Source organism: Prionailurus bengalensis, chromosome B1, assembly GCF_016509475.1.
Source record: "Prionailurus bengalensis isolate Pbe53 chromosome B1, Fcat_Pben_1.1_paternal_pri, whole genome shotgun sequence".
NCBI classification, from domain to species: Eukaryota; Metazoa; Chordata; class Mammalia; order Carnivora; family Felidae; genus Prionailurus; species Prionailurus bengalensis.
The window spans coordinates 8772965-8790369 of record NC_057344.1 but is presented as its reverse complement, the minus strand read 5'-3'; the positions used below and the strand labels follow the sequence as shown (position 1 = coordinate 8790369).

The 17405-nt window shown below is 44.0% G+C and overlaps 1 protein-coding gene across 1 annotated transcript in view; it reads right to left on the bottom strand.

The window, feature by feature from the left end:
• The window catches only part of NEIL3 (nei like DNA glycosylase 3), a 52195-nt gene that overhangs the window by 8357 nt on the left and 26433 nt on the right, over positions 1-17405 (bottom strand). Inside the window, exons 5-8 of the mRNA XM_043557922.1 lie at positions 15898-15972; positions 13692-13858; positions 3073-3230; positions 752-1172 (exon numbers count right to left, since the gene is read on the bottom strand). Coding sequence (XP_043413857.1) covers positions 752-1172; positions 3073-3230; positions 13692-13858; positions 15898-15972 — 821 coding nt within the window. The remainder of the gene's footprint in view (positions 1-751; positions 1173-3072; positions 3231-13691; positions 13859-15897; positions 15973-17405) is intronic.

The window sequence follows — 17405 nt, the reverse complement described above, 5'->3', positions numbered from 1 at the left end:
AGGGGCACCTGGGTGGCTCAGTTGGCTAAGTTTCTGACTTTGGCTCAGGTCATGATCTCACAGCGTGTGAGTTCTAGCCCCGCTTTGGGCTCTGTGTTGACAGCTCGGAGCCCAGAGCCTGCTTCGGATTCTGTGTCCCCCTCTCTCTCTGCCCTCCACTTTGCATTCTGTCTCTCTCTCTCAAACATTAAAAATTTTTTTTAAATAATGCTAACAGTGGTAATTGCTATCGGGTGATATTTTTCTTTATCCTTACCAGTATTTTCCAAATATTCTGTATTGAACACATACATGGTTACAGTCAGAATAAAGCAACTTTGGGGGTGCCTGGGTGGCTGAGTTGGTTAAGAGTCAGACCCCTGATTTTGGCTGAGGTCGTCATTTTGCGGTTTTGTGAGTTTGAGCCCCACGTCGGGCTCTGCACTGACAACTAGGAGCCTACTTGAGATTCTCTCCGTCTCTCTGCCCCTCCCCAACTCGTGCTGTCTCTCTCTCTCTCTCAAAATGAATAAACTTAAAAAAAAAGAAAATAACTTTTTACAGATAGATGCAGAAGATTCTGTTTTTCATTCTCTTCCCTTCCCTAACATCATAAGCTAGAGAAAACATGGGAAGGAGATGGCTATAGTCATCTTTCTGGGTTTGATTGACCTTACCAAAATCAATACAGCTTCCTTAGCAGGGGCCGACTCTTCTGCCTTCTCAAAACTTAATGCAAATACCTTCAAGATCAAGGTTAGAGGTATCATACCTGTTAGAAAATCCAGGGCTACGGCTTTTGAGGTCTGGTGATGAGGAGTGGGTTGTTTTTAACTTTTTATAGGCTGGACTAAATAATTTGGACTGAGAACAGGCCGTAGGTGATCCGTTTACTCCGTTAGATGGTTGAGCTCTATGGTTTGCTCTCTCCTTGGAGGGGTGCAGTGGATCCCTAAAACACACGTCAGTCGGAGGAGAGTTTTGAAATTCTCTATCTAGCATCCCACTTTGGCTTGTTTCTCCTTCCAAAGCACTGGATTTATTGCTGAAATCAGTCAAGACAAGGGTTGTAGTTCCAAATACTGTTCTCCTGTTGACCTTCACCTCTGTACTTGGTTTTCCAAAACTATTACAAGGATACTTCACTAAGCTGTCAAACGCAATAGAATTGTCTTCATTGCTGATTACTGAATCTGGAAGGAGAGAGAAGTGATACTTCAGAGTTCCTAGAAGTGTGATAATATATTGACTATTTGAAACATCTTTTAAAAAAAAAAATTTTTTTTACATTTATTTATTTTTGAGAAACAGAGTGAGACAAAGCGTGAGTGGGGGAGGGGCAGAGAGAGAAGGAGACACAGAATCCCAAGCAGGCTCCAGGCTCCGAGCTGTCAGTGCAGAGCCGGATGCGGGGCTCGAACCCACAAACCGCAAGATCATGTCCTGAGCCGAAGTCGGACGCTCAACCGACTGAGCCACCCAGGTGCCCCGAAACATCTTTTTATATCGTTAAAACTTTTAGTTCACTTATGATGGTGAATGCATAGAACTATCAACACAGTTAGTTTGGACAATTCAGGATTAACTGTCTTCTCGTTAGGAAATAAAGTGTCATAGAAAGGGCAATTTTTCACCAACTCCTAGCAGCACAGAGGTGGCTTTAACAGAGATTTATATTTGCTTATTATTTTTTACCATCTAAAAGTCATCCAGCTACCAATTTTGTTCCTATTAGGCAACACAATAAAGCAGTGGTAATTAAGGGATGGTATATAGATCAGCAGTTAGAGGCCTGTCTCTGGATTATCAGGAATGTCTCTGTGAATGACACATAATGGGAAAGGCTTACTGAAATTAAACAAAGATGAATTACAAAGATGACATTAATTAAAAATGTTTCTTTTTTAAAAATATAATTTATTGTCACATTGGCTAACATACAGCGTGCTCTTAGTTTTGGGGACAGATTTCCGTGATTCATCACTTACATACAACACCCAGTGCTGATCCCAACAAGGGCCCTCCTCAGTGCCCATCACCCATTTTCCCCTTTCTGTGAATGGCACATAATGGGAAAGCCTTATTAAAATTGGACAAAGATGAATTACAAAGACTTGACACTAATTAAAAATGCTTCAACAAAGCATCCTAGCATTTTGGAATCCATACTATGTTCTAAATTGTAGTCTTTCGTACTCAGAAAAATAACAAGAAAATAGTTAATGGGATGCAGAGAGGCGTTTCAGAATGTTGGAATGAATGAGGAGGCCTCAGACTGTGGTCTTCTGAGGGCTCTGTGATCAAAGATACCAAACGGAGGGTGGGGGGGGAGTGGATAGAAAGAGGAGGCGTGGTCCCTTCCAGCAACGCTGTGCAAGGGGTGGGGCCCACCCTTCTCGCCCAGAGAACAAAACACCCTGTGACAGCGACCACAATGTGGGGTCCGTAAGTCAAGAATGAACTTTCTCATCTCTAATTGAAGGGAGAGAGAACACTTTGAGAACACAATAGAAACTGCATCAATGAGCTGGTTCCTAATCACGGGTTCGCTCTGAGGTTTTACATTCTCTGAACACATGAAATTGTGAGCTGTAAAGAGTTATTTTGAAGGATTTCAATGAAATCAGTACAATTGTCTGGGTAAAGATTTTAATAACAAGGGGTAGGAAGGATAAAGAAGAGAAAAAATTCAGCATTTTTCTGTTCCACCTGCAAAGATATTCTTACAGAAATCCTCCCTTTCAGTTTATGAAGTGCTTGGACTGAATAACAAACTCAAAAGTTGCTGAAATCTGCATAAAACAAAGCTTTATTGAATAATTCATTAGAAATAGTAGAGAACAGATGTGATCATCTCAGTTTTTTGAGATACAAAGGCACAAACTCTTTTAGCACAAGCATGTTTTCACTCCTCGTTTAAGAAAAAAAAAAAGGACTGAACAGAATATTAGCATGGTTTACATGCAAAGGCTGGCAATTCCTTTAAACCTTGCAGAAAGAAAGCATTTTACTTAGGAAATATCAAGATGGAACAAGATATATAGCTTTGTATAATTAGCCGCCTTTGAACTCAAAATCAAAATTCAGTCTTACCGATAGGTCTTGAAGTCAGGCAAGCATCACAAGCCTTCGAAGACGGCCTGTTTATGAGCGTGCAGACCACACACGTCCACTGCTCTTCGGATTTCCGAGCCACATGGTCCCCTCTGCTGGATGGCCAGGTGACCGTAGTGTTTCTCCTTGGCAGAGTGCTACCAGAGAATTTTGTAATGTTAACCATTACCACTCTTACGGTTGCCTTGTTCCTATACATTCAGGGTATTTTAGAAACTCTTACAGAAACATTAACACCCAAATGTGTACAAGCCCTAACTATCTCAGAATAAAATGTTTCCGCTTGCGTCCCGCTGACTGCTATTAAAGACAGAAATAACAAATAAATGTTTTTGTTTACAGTCAGAGCTGTGGTTTTGTTTAAAACCCTCTAAAAAACATTTGACATAACCACTAGAAAGCATTTCTCAAATAATGTTTTAAGTAAGCGGCACTCTTCCCAAAGCCAACCTAAGATATCTCTGTTCAACCCAATTGGCGGGTGGGGATGAAGCAAAGACTTGGGCAGAAATTAGAACATGGAAAGCAGAACGAGAAACATTTTACACTTCCTTCATGTCCAGATCTCTCCAGAATTTCTCAACACTATCCACTAAGCACTACACCAAATAGCTGATCTGTAATGAAGAAAAAGATCCCCAGCCTCGGTGTACTTTCCTTCGGGTAAATCTGTTTCATGTTAGATATCTAATAATAGATTAGTAAGAAAACAGTAAAACCAACCCTGATTTTTGGACACAAAAGTGAATCATCATTTTCCAACTGGAGTTCCTGACTGGTTATTTGTCGTTACACAAAATGCCTTCAAAAGCTCTGATAAAGTCCTACTCTTAAATACATCGTGCAGGGACGCCTGAGGGGCTCAGTCGGTTGAGCGTCCGACTTGGGCTCAGGTCACCATCTCATGGTTCACGACCTCGGGCCCCACGTCACGCTCTCTGCTGTCAGCTCAGAGCCCGCTTCAGATCCTCTGTCCCCCTCTGTCTCTCCCCCTCTCCCGCTCACTCTCTTTCTCAGTCTCTTGCTTTCTAAATAAATGAATAAATACACTTACAAAACAACAGCACCCCATTCTGTAGAGCATGTCACGTGGGTAAGCACCATGGCAGCATCACAGGTCCCTTTATTCCCAACATTAATAAAGAAAAAGTTCTTTTGGTAAAAGCCACGGTGCCTTACATCTCACAACATGAGTTCTTTGACTCCCAGAGGTACCTGGTCTCCTGTAACATTTTGCTCCTTACATATAATTACACCAGTTGTTGAATTCACCCTTGTCTGGTGAAAGAACAAACAACATAAGCAAGTCTGGAAATCAGACACATGTCACTGTGGCCCTTTGATGTTTACTGACTTTTTTCTTATTCCTATGGAATACCAGACCTTCCACAGAATTTGCTTGACCTAACTCCTGCCCTCCTCCCAACTTACTCTGAAAGGCAGCAAGATGTATTTATTCATAACTAAATAAACACAATTTAAGTAATCCTCAGATTTTCAACAAGCTCCAATTTTTCACCTCTCTTATCTTCTAGCCTATAGATTTCACTAACCATAAGCATATATTCACTGTGACCTACATACGGCAGCTTTGGAAGTATTTTTCCCCTTACTGCTCCACTGTCAATCACTACCGAGAAATTCTTTCCAATCCCCACTTGGATGTGCAACAGGAATTTCCAATTTCATGTAGTAGCGGACTGCGGAACGGTGTCCTGAAGGCATCGCATCATAATGCCAGGAACCTGTAAAGGTGAATTTACAAAGAGGACCTTTGCAGACGTCCTCTTGACATGGGGGAGATTACCCTGGATTATCTGGGTGGTCCCTTACTCCAAACACAAGTGTCCTTGGAAGAGAGAGGCAGAGGGAATCTGATGCCCATGCAACAGAAGGCGATGTGACCAGAGAGGCAGAGACTGGAGTGACGCAAACCACAAGCGAAGGAAGCCGGGCAACCATCGGAGGCTGGAAAAGGCAGTGGGTTCTCCTCTAGTGCCTCTGGAGGGAACACAGCCCTGCCCACACCTTTGGCCCCAGTGAAACTGCTGTTGAACTTCTGGCATCCACAACTGTGCGAGAATACATTTCAGTTGCTTTAAACTATCAGGTTTGTGGTAGTTTGTTATGGCAACCACAGGAAGCTAGTGCAAATAAAACGCATGATCACTTCCCCAGCCCCAACACACACACACACACACACACACACACACACACACACACACACACACTCCTTTGCAACTGCCAGTCTGTCTCATCTCAGTAAATGCCATCACTGTGCACTCCACCCGTCAGGCCAAACACCCACAAGAAGTCATTCCTAACACTTCTTACCCTCACATCCCACATCCAGTGCACCAGCAAATAGCGTAGGCTCTGCTCCAGGGGCAAATGTACCCTGACGCTCAAGAAGCTTCTGCAGCTCAGTGTGTTCTCCTCTAAGGACCGGGAACAACGGAAGCAGGAACCCCAGCCGCCTGCCGGGGGCCAAAAGCACCCTCGGCGGTGTCCGCCCCGGGATTCTTGGTAGGCAAGGCCCGTGCCCCGCCAGCACTATCCTGCACCTGCCCGGTGCCAGGGACCACGTGCCCTGGTGGCATTGGGAGCCGCTGCACCGTCTCGACTTTCAGGAGAAGGACGTGAGACAGCCCGCCCATCCTTCGCTCAAGGGCCAGGGTGACCCAGGCTGCGAGGCCATTCACCACACGCACCCCCCTACCACCAGCCCAGGACCAGCCTGGAAGAGGTGAGATGTCAGAGGCAGCCGAGGGAGAGCCGAGGGCTGGCTGTCTCCTCCAAGGTGGTAGCTGTCACACTAAGGTCCTCGGGCCACCAGCATCAGCATCGTGTGGAAACTTGTCCGACACCCAGACTCTCAGGCCAGGCCCTCCCCGGGCCTTCGACTTTGGGGCCGAGGCCCAGCCATCTGTGCGGACAGCCCTCCACAAAACTGTGGTGCACACGGACGTTTTAGGAACCGTCGCTCCGAGGGCCTCCCCACAGACAGCAAGTAGCACTTGAGCAAAACGGTACAGGGCAAGCGAGAGATGTGCCACCACTGAGAGCCGATTGTGAAGCCAAAGGACGATCTGCTCGTCTATCGATAATGAAAAAATACGATGCTGTTGATGGTGAAACTACAAGGCAAGAAGTAGGCAAGGAGGCAAAACATGGAAGAAGGTAATCACCCAGCCGCGGCAGGTAGCTGAGAGAGTCTTACTTGTCTGATGTCTGCGGTGTTCAAAAACTAAAATTTGTTATCTATTTCTTATTCTAAATATTCATGGTAGGAGCAAACTTTGCATTCATACTTTTTAATATATTTTTTTTTCATAAAGAAGTCCCCTAAATTGTTTAAGTTTCAGTCCTTAACCCTACCTGAACTTCTAAATATAGCCTAAGGGGCGCCTGGGTGGCTCAGTCAGTTAAGCGTCTGACTTTGGCTCAGGCTGTAATCCCACAGTTCATGGGTTCGAGCCCCACATCAGGCTCTGTGCTGACAGCTCAGAGCCTGGAGCCTGCTTCGGATTCTGTGTCTCCCTCTCTCTCTCTGCCCCTCCCCCACTCGCACTGTCTCTCTCTCTCTCAAAATAAATAAATAAAAATGAAACCATTAAAAAAAATAAAATAAAAAGAGCCTAAACTGAACCATTTTTTACCACCCCACCCCACCCCACCCCAGCCAAGCTGCCATCATTTACCACTGGCACTCGTGAGGGCACCCAGATGTCATTCCTTCACTCTGGTCACACCACAGTCCCTTTTCCACACAGTGGCCGCACGATCCTCGTAAAACACAAGTCAGTTTACGTCATCCGTCTGCTCAAAACCTTCCAGTGGCTTCCCGGCTAACTCAAAGTCAGTGGACCCCACGCTGCCCACGGTGATCACTTGACATATGAATCGGTTACTTCTCTCCTGTTCCACACCTCCGATGGCATCCGAGCATACTCAGAATAAAACCGCAACTTCTTCTCATGGCCGGGCGGGCCCTGCGAAGTGGAGCAGCCCTGCGCCCACATTCACTCTGCTCCGCTCAGTCACGCCTGCCTTCCTTCTCTCCGTGACACCAGAGACTTCTTCATGGTTCTCCAGTCGCCTTCTCCTCCACCCCGATCTTTATAAGACATCAGACCTTCTCAAAGTCTCCTGAGGGACTTCATCCACCCAACCTATTGAAAATGAGCTTCCCTGTCGCCATGTGTCCCCTCACTGAGGCTGATGCTTCTTCCGAGCACTGCGTGTCATTATCTGACATCTTACACATACACGGACATAGAGCCTTTTCTTAAGAAGATCTCCTCCCACTGCAATATAGAGTTCCACAGATATGCCACAAAGAGAGGTTTAATGAACGAATTTTGTCCTACGATATCTACTGAATTTGCTTTCTGGAAGATCACCATTTCTTGCTTGTCATCCGTCAAGCCCCACCTGCTCTAACGGCCTGGATGTCCCTCTCTAAATCACTTCCCAGGGCTCTTCCAAAGTGCTCCTTTTCTTCTTCTCATCAGCCAAGGGAAGGCAACCGCAAGGCTTTCTCCGGGACTTTCCCTGCTTCTCTTAGGACATACTCTCACTGACTGCAAACACTAGCGGGTTCAACTATGATCTCAGGTTATCAGGTAGTGGGGAGGGGCTGTGTTCTCAGAAACCAAAGACTTAAGATACAGGTGGAGGATGAGGGTGTCGCCAAGGAAATCTTTGCACTTCTCAATGGAAACTACGTACAAGTATGGGAAACAACTCATTTTGCTTTGTCGAAACAAAACAGACTATTTTTTTCAAAGGTAGAAATGCACACATTAATTAAAAAAGAAAGTGAGGCAAAATAAAGCACCATTTAAAGAACGTTTGAATAAAAAGAACACCCAGGGGCGCCTGGGTGGCTCAGTCAGTTACACGTCTGACTTCGGCTCAGGTCGTGATCTCACAGCTTGTGGGTTTGAGTCCCAGGTCTGGTTCTGTGCTGACAGCTCAGAGCCTGAAGCCTGCTTCAGATTCTGTGTCTCTCTCTCTCTCTCTCTCTACCCTCCCCTGCTCACACACCCTCTATCTCTCTCTCTCTCTTGAAAAATAAACATTGAATAAAAAGAACATCCATGCTGCTGCCCAACTGCTATTTCAATGGAACCAACTGCTACTCCATTCTAATCGGGACCCTCCCTCATGGGGCACGGGGCCTTCCTGGGAGCCCTCCAGAACATGCTTCTTCTGCTGAAAGGAATTTACTATCATGAGTCTTGAGAGAAGAGGCTTAAGCAGGAAGCACCTTAGATCTGCCTTTATTCTTTCCACCTGTTCTGTCTGTGGAGTGCCCAGCCAAGGGCGCCTTGGTGGGTTCCGGTTTTCCCGAGACTGGAGCTTTTACACCTTTTTACTAATCCCATGAATTACACCAATGTTCGTTTTGGCTACAAGACCCACAGATTCCCATGCTAGTGTAAGATAATTTGAGCTGGGTTTCTTTCCTTGTACTCAGAAGAATCCCTTTTAAATTATGTTTTGAAACATGACAATTGTGTGATCAAACTCGCTTCCCAAAACAAGGCTGTCCTATCAAGACTAACCCGTTAGAGATTTTCCTCATTCATGTCTCCTAAGTGCCTTGTGATTGCTCCGTTTCCCCTCAGACATCTCTGCCAGCTCAGACCTGCCTTAAGAATTGGCTCGTAGGGGCCTCTGGGTGGCTCAGTCGGTTAAGTGTCTGACTTGGGCTCAGGTCATGATCTCGTGGTCGCTGAGTTCGAGCCCCTTGTCGGACTCTGCTGACAGCTCGGAGCCTGGAGCCTGCTTCGGGTTCTGTGTCTCCCTCTCTCTCTGCCCTTCCCCCCTCACACTCTCTCTCAAAAATAAATAAACATTAGAAAAAAAAAAAAAAAGAACTGGCTTGTGAACATCAGTAACTTCTCATTAACTAGCAACCAATTCTCAATACTTTCCAAATTAGATGGTTTTCAGAGACCTGAACGTGTCTCCTGGTAGGAACAAACACCCCCCCACCCCCCCAGCAGCTCTCCACATGCATGTTCCTGCCTCATGTCTTGGAGGAATTCCTTCCACAGATCTCAAAGGCCACGTTCTTCACCTTTCCTTGCCCTCCCCAAAGTGGAAGAACGACTCCACTGCTATTGGTACAAAAGTGCCCTCTGCAGCACCTCCATTCCAAACCCGGGGCGGGTACAAAAGTGCCCTCTGCAGCACCTCCATTCCAAACCCGGGGCGGGGGGGGGGGGGGGGTTAATGATCTACTTACTCATTCACTCCCCACCTTAGGCTCTGACGGGCTAAATTTTAACTGTTTTTTTGTATTTATTAATTTTGAGAAAGAGAGAAAGAGCATGCACACACGTGTGAGCAGGGAGGGGCAGAGAGAGAGGGAAAGAGAGAATCCCAAGCAGACACAGAGCAGACCCTGACACAGGGCTTGCTCCCACGAACCGGGAAATCGTGACACTGAGCCGAAACCAAGAGTCGGACGCTGACTGACTGAGCCACCCAAGCACCCCTAAACTTTGTCTATGTATTTGCAGTACCTGAATTATAAGACACTAATTAAGACAGTAGTAACACATTTTCAAACATTTGTAAAACAAAGACTAGCACAGAAAAGGAAAAGACAGCAGTTACCTCATAAGGAAAAAACACTCACCTGTATATATTACGCTAGCTCGTATACAAAGAGCCAACAATAAATGGTGTAAGTATTCAGTGTGGCGTAATCCATAAACACTAAAATTGGGGGAGGGCTTCATGAAGGAGTTAAATAAACTTTGTGTGATTCAAAGAATAAAAGGGATCAATGCTGTTGGGCTTTTGTGTTTCTTCAACTAAATTTGAGATGACTTTAACTTAGGATGAGAAAATGGAATCAACATTAAAAATGTTCAAAAACTCATCCAGAAAATGAACATCGGTATAGAAATCTCTAAGAATAGGACAAATGCTACTAGTTTTCAAAAGTCTTATTATACACACATGTGTTTGTCAATATACAGTTGCTCTTCCAAATGATGTCTTAAGCTGAATGCCAATGCGTAAGTCAGAAGTAGCTTAGGAGAGAGGACGGATTGCAGGGCTCAGAATATTTGCAGCAGAGCAAGGCCTCCCCTAGCTCACAGATGCCCCTATGTCTGTTGCAGGGGCATCTTTAAAACCTTTTTTCCTTCAGTCTTTAAAACCTAGTTTCCAACAACCTTTGGAATCAACATTTACATGATAATCAACATATTTCTTTGATCATGTGGAAGAATACTTTTTTTTTAAACCCCCAAAACTATCAATTCACAGAAAACAAATATAGAACATCAATCATTTATTCAGGAGACAAACATTTATCCAATGTCCTTCTGCCAGATACTGCGTCATACACATTTGGTCAGATAAGAGTACACCTATAACATTAAAACTAAGAAAGCCATAAATCTGCACAATAAATATATTATCTAAATATACCTCAGATCTTGGTGGCCGTACGCTGGGGTGAAGAAGCCGAGAGGAAGAAGCTGTGAGTGGTTGGGGAGCTTAGAACAAGAGAAGGGGGGATGAAAAGGAAACCACAGGGGCAGGGAGGGCGGGGAGACTGCCGCAGACACACGGGGGAAGGCGCAGATGGGGGCCTCCCCCATAGATCGCCTCCGGCCCATCACCTCCAGCCCGTGGGCCTAAGCCTGCCATTGGGCAAGATGGCGCCTCCCTCCCCAGGGTCCACAGCTGCTTCCTTCCCTGCTTGGGCACTTATTCCTCAGCACATCACTGTGTCTTCCTGGCTCACTCTTTTGCTCTTACTCTGGATATTCCCTGAAGCTCAGACCTTGGTTCCTGCCTCTCTACATTCCCTGTGAACTGATTTCCTTTGAGTATTTCACTTAGTAAGGGCACCTGGGTGGCTCAGCCGGTTGAGCGTTGGACTCCTTCCTGGTTTGGGCTCAGGTCATGATCCAGAGTCATGAGATCCAGCCCCCAGTCAGGCTCCTCACTGAGGATGGAACCTGCTTAAGATTCTCTCTCTCCCTCTGTGCCTCTCCCCTGCTGGTGCTCCCTCTCCCTCTCTCCAACATGAATAAATAAATAACCAAAACGAAGACTTGCCCGTAATAACCATCAAGCCACGACCTGCCAACTGTGACAGGGCCCATAACACATCTCTTCAGACAGTCCACTGTTGCTTTACATGGACAAAATTCATCTTTTCTCCTCTATCCCAACTCTCCCAGACCCTCTGAGTGAACATTTCTATTATTTGGTCTGAAACTTCTTACATCACCTTACATATCAAACCTGTCAAAATTCTTACTGACTTTTTAAGATTTTTAACCCAAGTCCCGCTCCTCTTCTCCGTTCCCAGGGTCCTGGCCTCAGGCCCGGCAACCGTCACTGCACCAGCTTCTTGGCCTCCCCCCCCCCCCCCCGCCCCCAATGAAGAGTCCTTAATCTCCTGAGTTAGGCAATACGTCAACCATTCCCAGAACAGCTAATAATTCCTAGTCTTTGATCCCATTCTACCTGTAAAACTGGCTTTTATGATCCACCAACCCAGAGCCTCCTGTGGCTTGGCCCTTGTTACTGCCATCCCTTGACCATGTCGTGATTATTCATTAAAGGTCAGGGTCTCTCTGCTCCACCTTCCCAATGGTGTTTGTTTTCTCAGTTCACCGAAGTGCTAACTGTCTTTTAAAAGTAAACTTCAGGGGCGCCTGGCGGGCTCAGTCGGTTAAGCATCAGACTTCGGCTCAGGTCATGATCTCGCGGTTTGTGAGTTCAAGTCCTGCGTTGGGCTCTGTGCTGATGGCTCAGAGCCTGGAGCCTGCGTCAGATTCTGTGTCTCCCTCTCTCTCTCTCTGCCCCTTCCTTGCTCATGCTCTGTCTCTCGCTCAAAAATAAAACATTTTAAAAAAAAAGAAAAGCAAACTTCACACTTGTTCTATGACATCTTTCCAGCTTTGTGTGTACATATAAACACTTAACATCCCTGAACTCTTACAGCATTTCATGTTCTTTGTGTCTGTACTGGTTATTTTGGCTTATGATCACATACACTCCTTTATTATTACTTTTTAAATGTTTATTTATTTTGAGAGACAGAGAGAGGAAGTGTGAGCAGAAGAAGAGCAGAAACAGAGGGACAGAAAGAAAATCCCAAGCAGACTCATGCTCAGGGCAGAGCTCAACATGGGGCTCGATGCCACGGACTGTGAGATCATGACCAGAGCTGAAATCAAGAGTGAGACACCTGGGTCAGCCACCCAGGCGCCCAACACTCCTTTATATTATTGATATTTGTCCCAGCCTTTCCCAAAGGGACCTAAAGCCTTTTACCAGGGTAACTGCGCACTGGGAAAGAGGAAGTAATCAGACCTTTTGGGGACCACTGGACACTGGCTCCAAACAGAGGCTAATTCAAAGAGACTCAAAACAGCACTGCGCTCCACTGACAAAGTAGGGGCTTAGAGAGGTCAGGTGATCAATGGAGTCGTAGCTCAGACCCATCTCAGTGGGTCCCTGAACCTATCCTGTGGTTATTTCCCTAGTTCTGGAAGGCGTAATTGGAATAGACATATTCAGCAGCCGGAAGAGTCACCGCGTTCTTGTTTAGCAAGCAGCCAATTATATAACCAATAAGACAAGAATTTTGCAAAGAGATGTGGCTTAGGTTTTTTAATATTATTTCTAACTAAAGCAAAAACCTTTGAAGAGAGTTGCATTTGTCCAATTATTGACCTATCTACACCTCCTGGTAATCATTTTACAGACAAGATAAAAACCAAACGCTGGATATTAACATCTGAACTGCATTTGTTCTACTGAATCCAGAAGTGGTCCATTTATCGTCTTCAGCTTATCCTGTTTTCTGTTGTTGTTGTTGTTTTAATTTGAGAGGGGGGGGGATGGGGGAGAGAGAGAGTGAGTGGGGGATGGGGGAGAGAGAGAGGGAGGGAGAGAGAGGGAGGGAGAGGGAGGGAGAGGGAGGGAGAGGGAGGGAGGGAGAGGGAGGGAGAGGGAGGGAGGGAGAGGGAGGGAGAGGGAGGGAGAGGGGGAGGGAGAGGGAGAGGGAGGGAGAGGGGGAGGGAGAGGGAGGGAGAGGGGGAGGGAGAGGGAGGGAGAGGGAGGGAGGGAGAGGGAGGGAGAGGGAGGGAGAGGGAGGGAGAGGGAGGGAGAGGGAGGGAGGGAGAGGGAGGGAGAGGGGGAGGGAGAGGGAGGGAGAGGGAGGGAGAGGGGGAGGGAGAGGGAGGGAGAGGGAGGGAGGGAGAGGGAGGAGTGGAGGGAGAGGGAGGGAGGGAGAGGGGGAGGGAGAGGGAGGGAGAGGGAGGGAGAGGGAGGGAGAGGGAGAGAGAAGACTGAGAATCTTAAGCAGGCTCCATACTCAGGGCGGAGTCCGACTCGGGGCTCGATCCCACGACCCTGGGATCATTACCTGAGCTGAAATCAAGAGTCGGGCGCTCAACTGAGTCACTCAGGAGCCCTATCCTGGTGTTTTGATAATGTTATTTACCATTTCCTTCCAAGAGTTCAAATGTCTTTGAATTAGGTTCTTACTAATAGCTTTTGAGTTAGCCAATTAGGGCAAATGGTATATACGTTTACATTAGGTAACTCACCATATGTCAACATGTTGAGGATTTTCTTTTTGACAGCGAGGACAGAAATATGTCATCCTGTTATTCTCTCCCAAGCGACACACAGTTATTTTGCAACAGCACTGACAACAGTTAGGACGCTTGTAAACCTTATAGTGTTTAGAGATAACAGATCCAGTTTTCCGGCACTAAAAACAAACAAACAAAAAACCAAACATTATAATATTTCTATAAGACAGTGTTGCTAAGGAGCCAAAGACACGTTCTTGAAAGTCATTTCTGAAAATAATTTGGTTAAAATTTACATGCTTGTACATATGTCCATATAATCTCTTCTTTTCATCTGAGAAAAAGGTATTGACAAGATTCAGCAATATTTGTCAAACAACATTTGTGTGAAATAATTAAGTCATTATTTTACAACTTATTAGTATTCAAAATTATCCTTTGCATAGCATTATCTTTTTATTTAAATGGGACATAAAAGTTCTACAATGTAAAATGTCTCTCATGCTTTTAAGGTTTTTTTTTTAAATTAAACATAATTATGTGGTTATAAGAAAAAGACTAGATTAGCTTGAAATCTGATTTATTTTTAGAACACTAAAGCTGCTCACTTTCTTTCAACAGACAAAAACAAAACATTATTTCTAGGGCCAAAAACTTGAGATCATCTTCTTTGTTGATCTGACAATGCTTTTTCACCTTTCATCTTACAAATTCACTAAAAAAGAAAATAAAAATTCAAATGCCTCCCTAGCCAAGAACATGTTCCATTTGGTATACATTCCAACTCAAAAGACATTTTGATATTCCCTGTCACAGTTTTATTCTACTCACATATATATACTTAAAGCTCCTAAAAAGAGGATGTTTTGGGTTTACATCAGCACTGCGAAAATCTCAAGACCCAGAAATATGACTCACCATATGTAAGATGAAAATTACACAAACAACCTCTATCGATTTAAACGAAGTATTAAAATACCCAACTTAACAGGGGCAGAAAATGGATAGTTCTCTATAATCACCTTCCCCTGGAAGAATAAGTAAGCATACAGAATATTAAAATAGTTATGGGGTGGGGCTCCTGGGTGGCTCAGTCAGTTAAGCGTCCGACTTCGGCTCAGGCCATGATCTCGTGGTTTTTGAGTTCAAGCCCCGCGTTGGGCTCTGTACTGATATTTCAGAGTCTGGAGCTTGCTTCAGATTCTGTGTCTCCTTTTCTCTCTGCCTCTCCTCTGCTCCCACTCTATGTCTCTCAAAAATAAACATTTAAAAAAACTAAAAAAAAAAAAAAAAGTTATGGGGCGCCTGGGTGACTCAGTAGGTTAAGCGTCCAACTCTTGATTTTGGCTAAGGTTACGATCTCGTGGTTCATGAGATCGAGCCCTACATCAGGGTCTACACTGACAGTGCAGAGCCTGCTTGGGATTCTCTCTTTCCCTCTCCCTTTGCCCCTCCCCCACTCACCTCATTCTCTCTCTCTCTCTCTCTCAAGAAGTAAAATAGTCATAATACTCAAGGCACACACGTAAAGCAGGAGGTTCAGTAACACTCCAGGCCAATTAATGAAGACTCCTATCATAGCTGCCTTTCTGAACAGAGTGAAAATAAAAATTTTGAATACAGAAAATGGACAGTGGAGAAAAAAAAAATGACACATTCATGATACCTTGTTTAAAAGATAAAATTTGTTTTTTGAACACTATATGCACATGTATACGCATATTTACAACTTCCAAATTTACAGGTTAGCAAGTACTTATTTCATTCTCAAAATAGTCCTTCTGGTAGATGGAGAAAATTTATTATCCCATTTTACAGATGAGGAAACTAAACCTAAATTACCTACATGATGCAAAACACAAAGACAGCAAGTGGCAAAATCTGACTGAACGGAGGACTATTTATTCCAAAGAATTGAGTTCTCTCTCTAGAGTTCTTACATTACTTTTATATACCCCAAAACAGAAGGAGACTGTAAGTAAAATGCTAACATGGCTGTTTCCCCACCTTAGTCTACATTTAAAATAATTACCGTGAGACAAGTTTGGACTGAGCCATGACATAAAATTTCCAGATGTTCATTATGCCCACACATCACTCTCCCTTATTGTACCTCTACACACTGGCCACTAGATGGCTACATGCAGCCAAAACATTTTTGGTGCAATGAAAAGGGAAGCGGTTGACATTTCACAAGTAGAAAAAATTTTGCTCTTACCCTGTAAAAAAGAACACTGAAGTCACGTATCATTTTCACAAGGTGATGGGTGTGTTCATCTGTTAACTGACAAGCCTTCAAATAGAAAAACAAGTGAGGGCAGTTTCATAATTTGCTCATTACTCTACAAAAATAATACCAGTTGCCAGTTTTAAGAGAACTCTCAACAGATTTCAAATACATGCATGCTTTCCAGAACTCTATTTCTCGCACATTTATTTAGCGTCAGTAACGATGGTTTTATTTTTACGTGATAGGACTACGGATTAAAAACTGCCACTCTAATTTATAAATTTTATATCTAAATTCAAGTATTTATTGAATATCTCTTCTGTTTCAGACATCTTCAAAGTCCCAGCATTGTTTATCAGCCACGTGGAAGAGTCCTGCTGGATTTGCAAAAAGAAAACAATGAAAGAAAGAAACAAAGGGAAAAAGAAGGAAGGGGAAGGAAGGGGAAGGAAGGGGAAGGGAGGGAAAAATCATCACAGGAATAGATGACCATCAAGGACACTATTCGGCCTAAAAAAGATATGAATTTACATACATGCATTAATATCAGAGCACTTATTAACACATGGAAGAACTCAGAAATAGACCTTCCTGAAGAAATTTTTGTGACACAGCCTGGCATAAATCTGTTATCCTTGTAGAATTATTCACCATGTGCATTTGGTTTCAATGGTGAGGCCAGGAAAAATTCTGATGACTTATCCTTGTTTATGTACGTCAATGTATACATACATCTATACACAACAGAAACTCATTTATCAGTGACCTTAAAACCTAAAATCATCTAATCGACATAAACAGTATGAAAGTATTCTGTATATTTTTCATTTACTTAAAGCTTAAAACATATACGCTTCTACAACACACTTGTCTCTTCCCATATCTTATATAACAGATTCACTCATACGTTGCAATGTTAAACTGTACTTTTTCAATAACCGTGCATGTGCTCTTAAGGGGCGAATAGCTAAACTTGAGAACTGCCGTTAATTTTTAAACTCCCAGACATTACGGGCAGATGCTCCTTTACTAGATGAATGGCTGGCTGGATATACAAGTAAGAAGTGAATTCTTAGATTATTAGAGATAATAACAATACTCTGGGTTCTTTTTTTCAAAAACGTTTTCCATAGACGTCTGGGTAATTTTAAAAAGCTCATTCTTATTAAAAATCTGTTTTATTAATTACTCCCATGTTACAGAAATTTAAGTAACCTGTTCCAAGAGTCAAAAAGCAGAATCTAATCTAGAAAAGTCATTAACTGGTTTCTTTTAAGACTTACCTCTTACTGGACTGGATTTAATAAAAACTACGAAATAATTACACAAAAATCAAAAGGTACCTTTGGATTCATGTAGAAGATGATTTAGTTTAAAGAGACTAGTTGGATATAGGTAAAAGCCCTCAGGTAGGTTTCTTCCCTAGAAACTAAAATATACATAGCCTTCTACCTGGGTCTGAGTTGTAAGCTCTCTGACTTTCTTACAACTTTGCC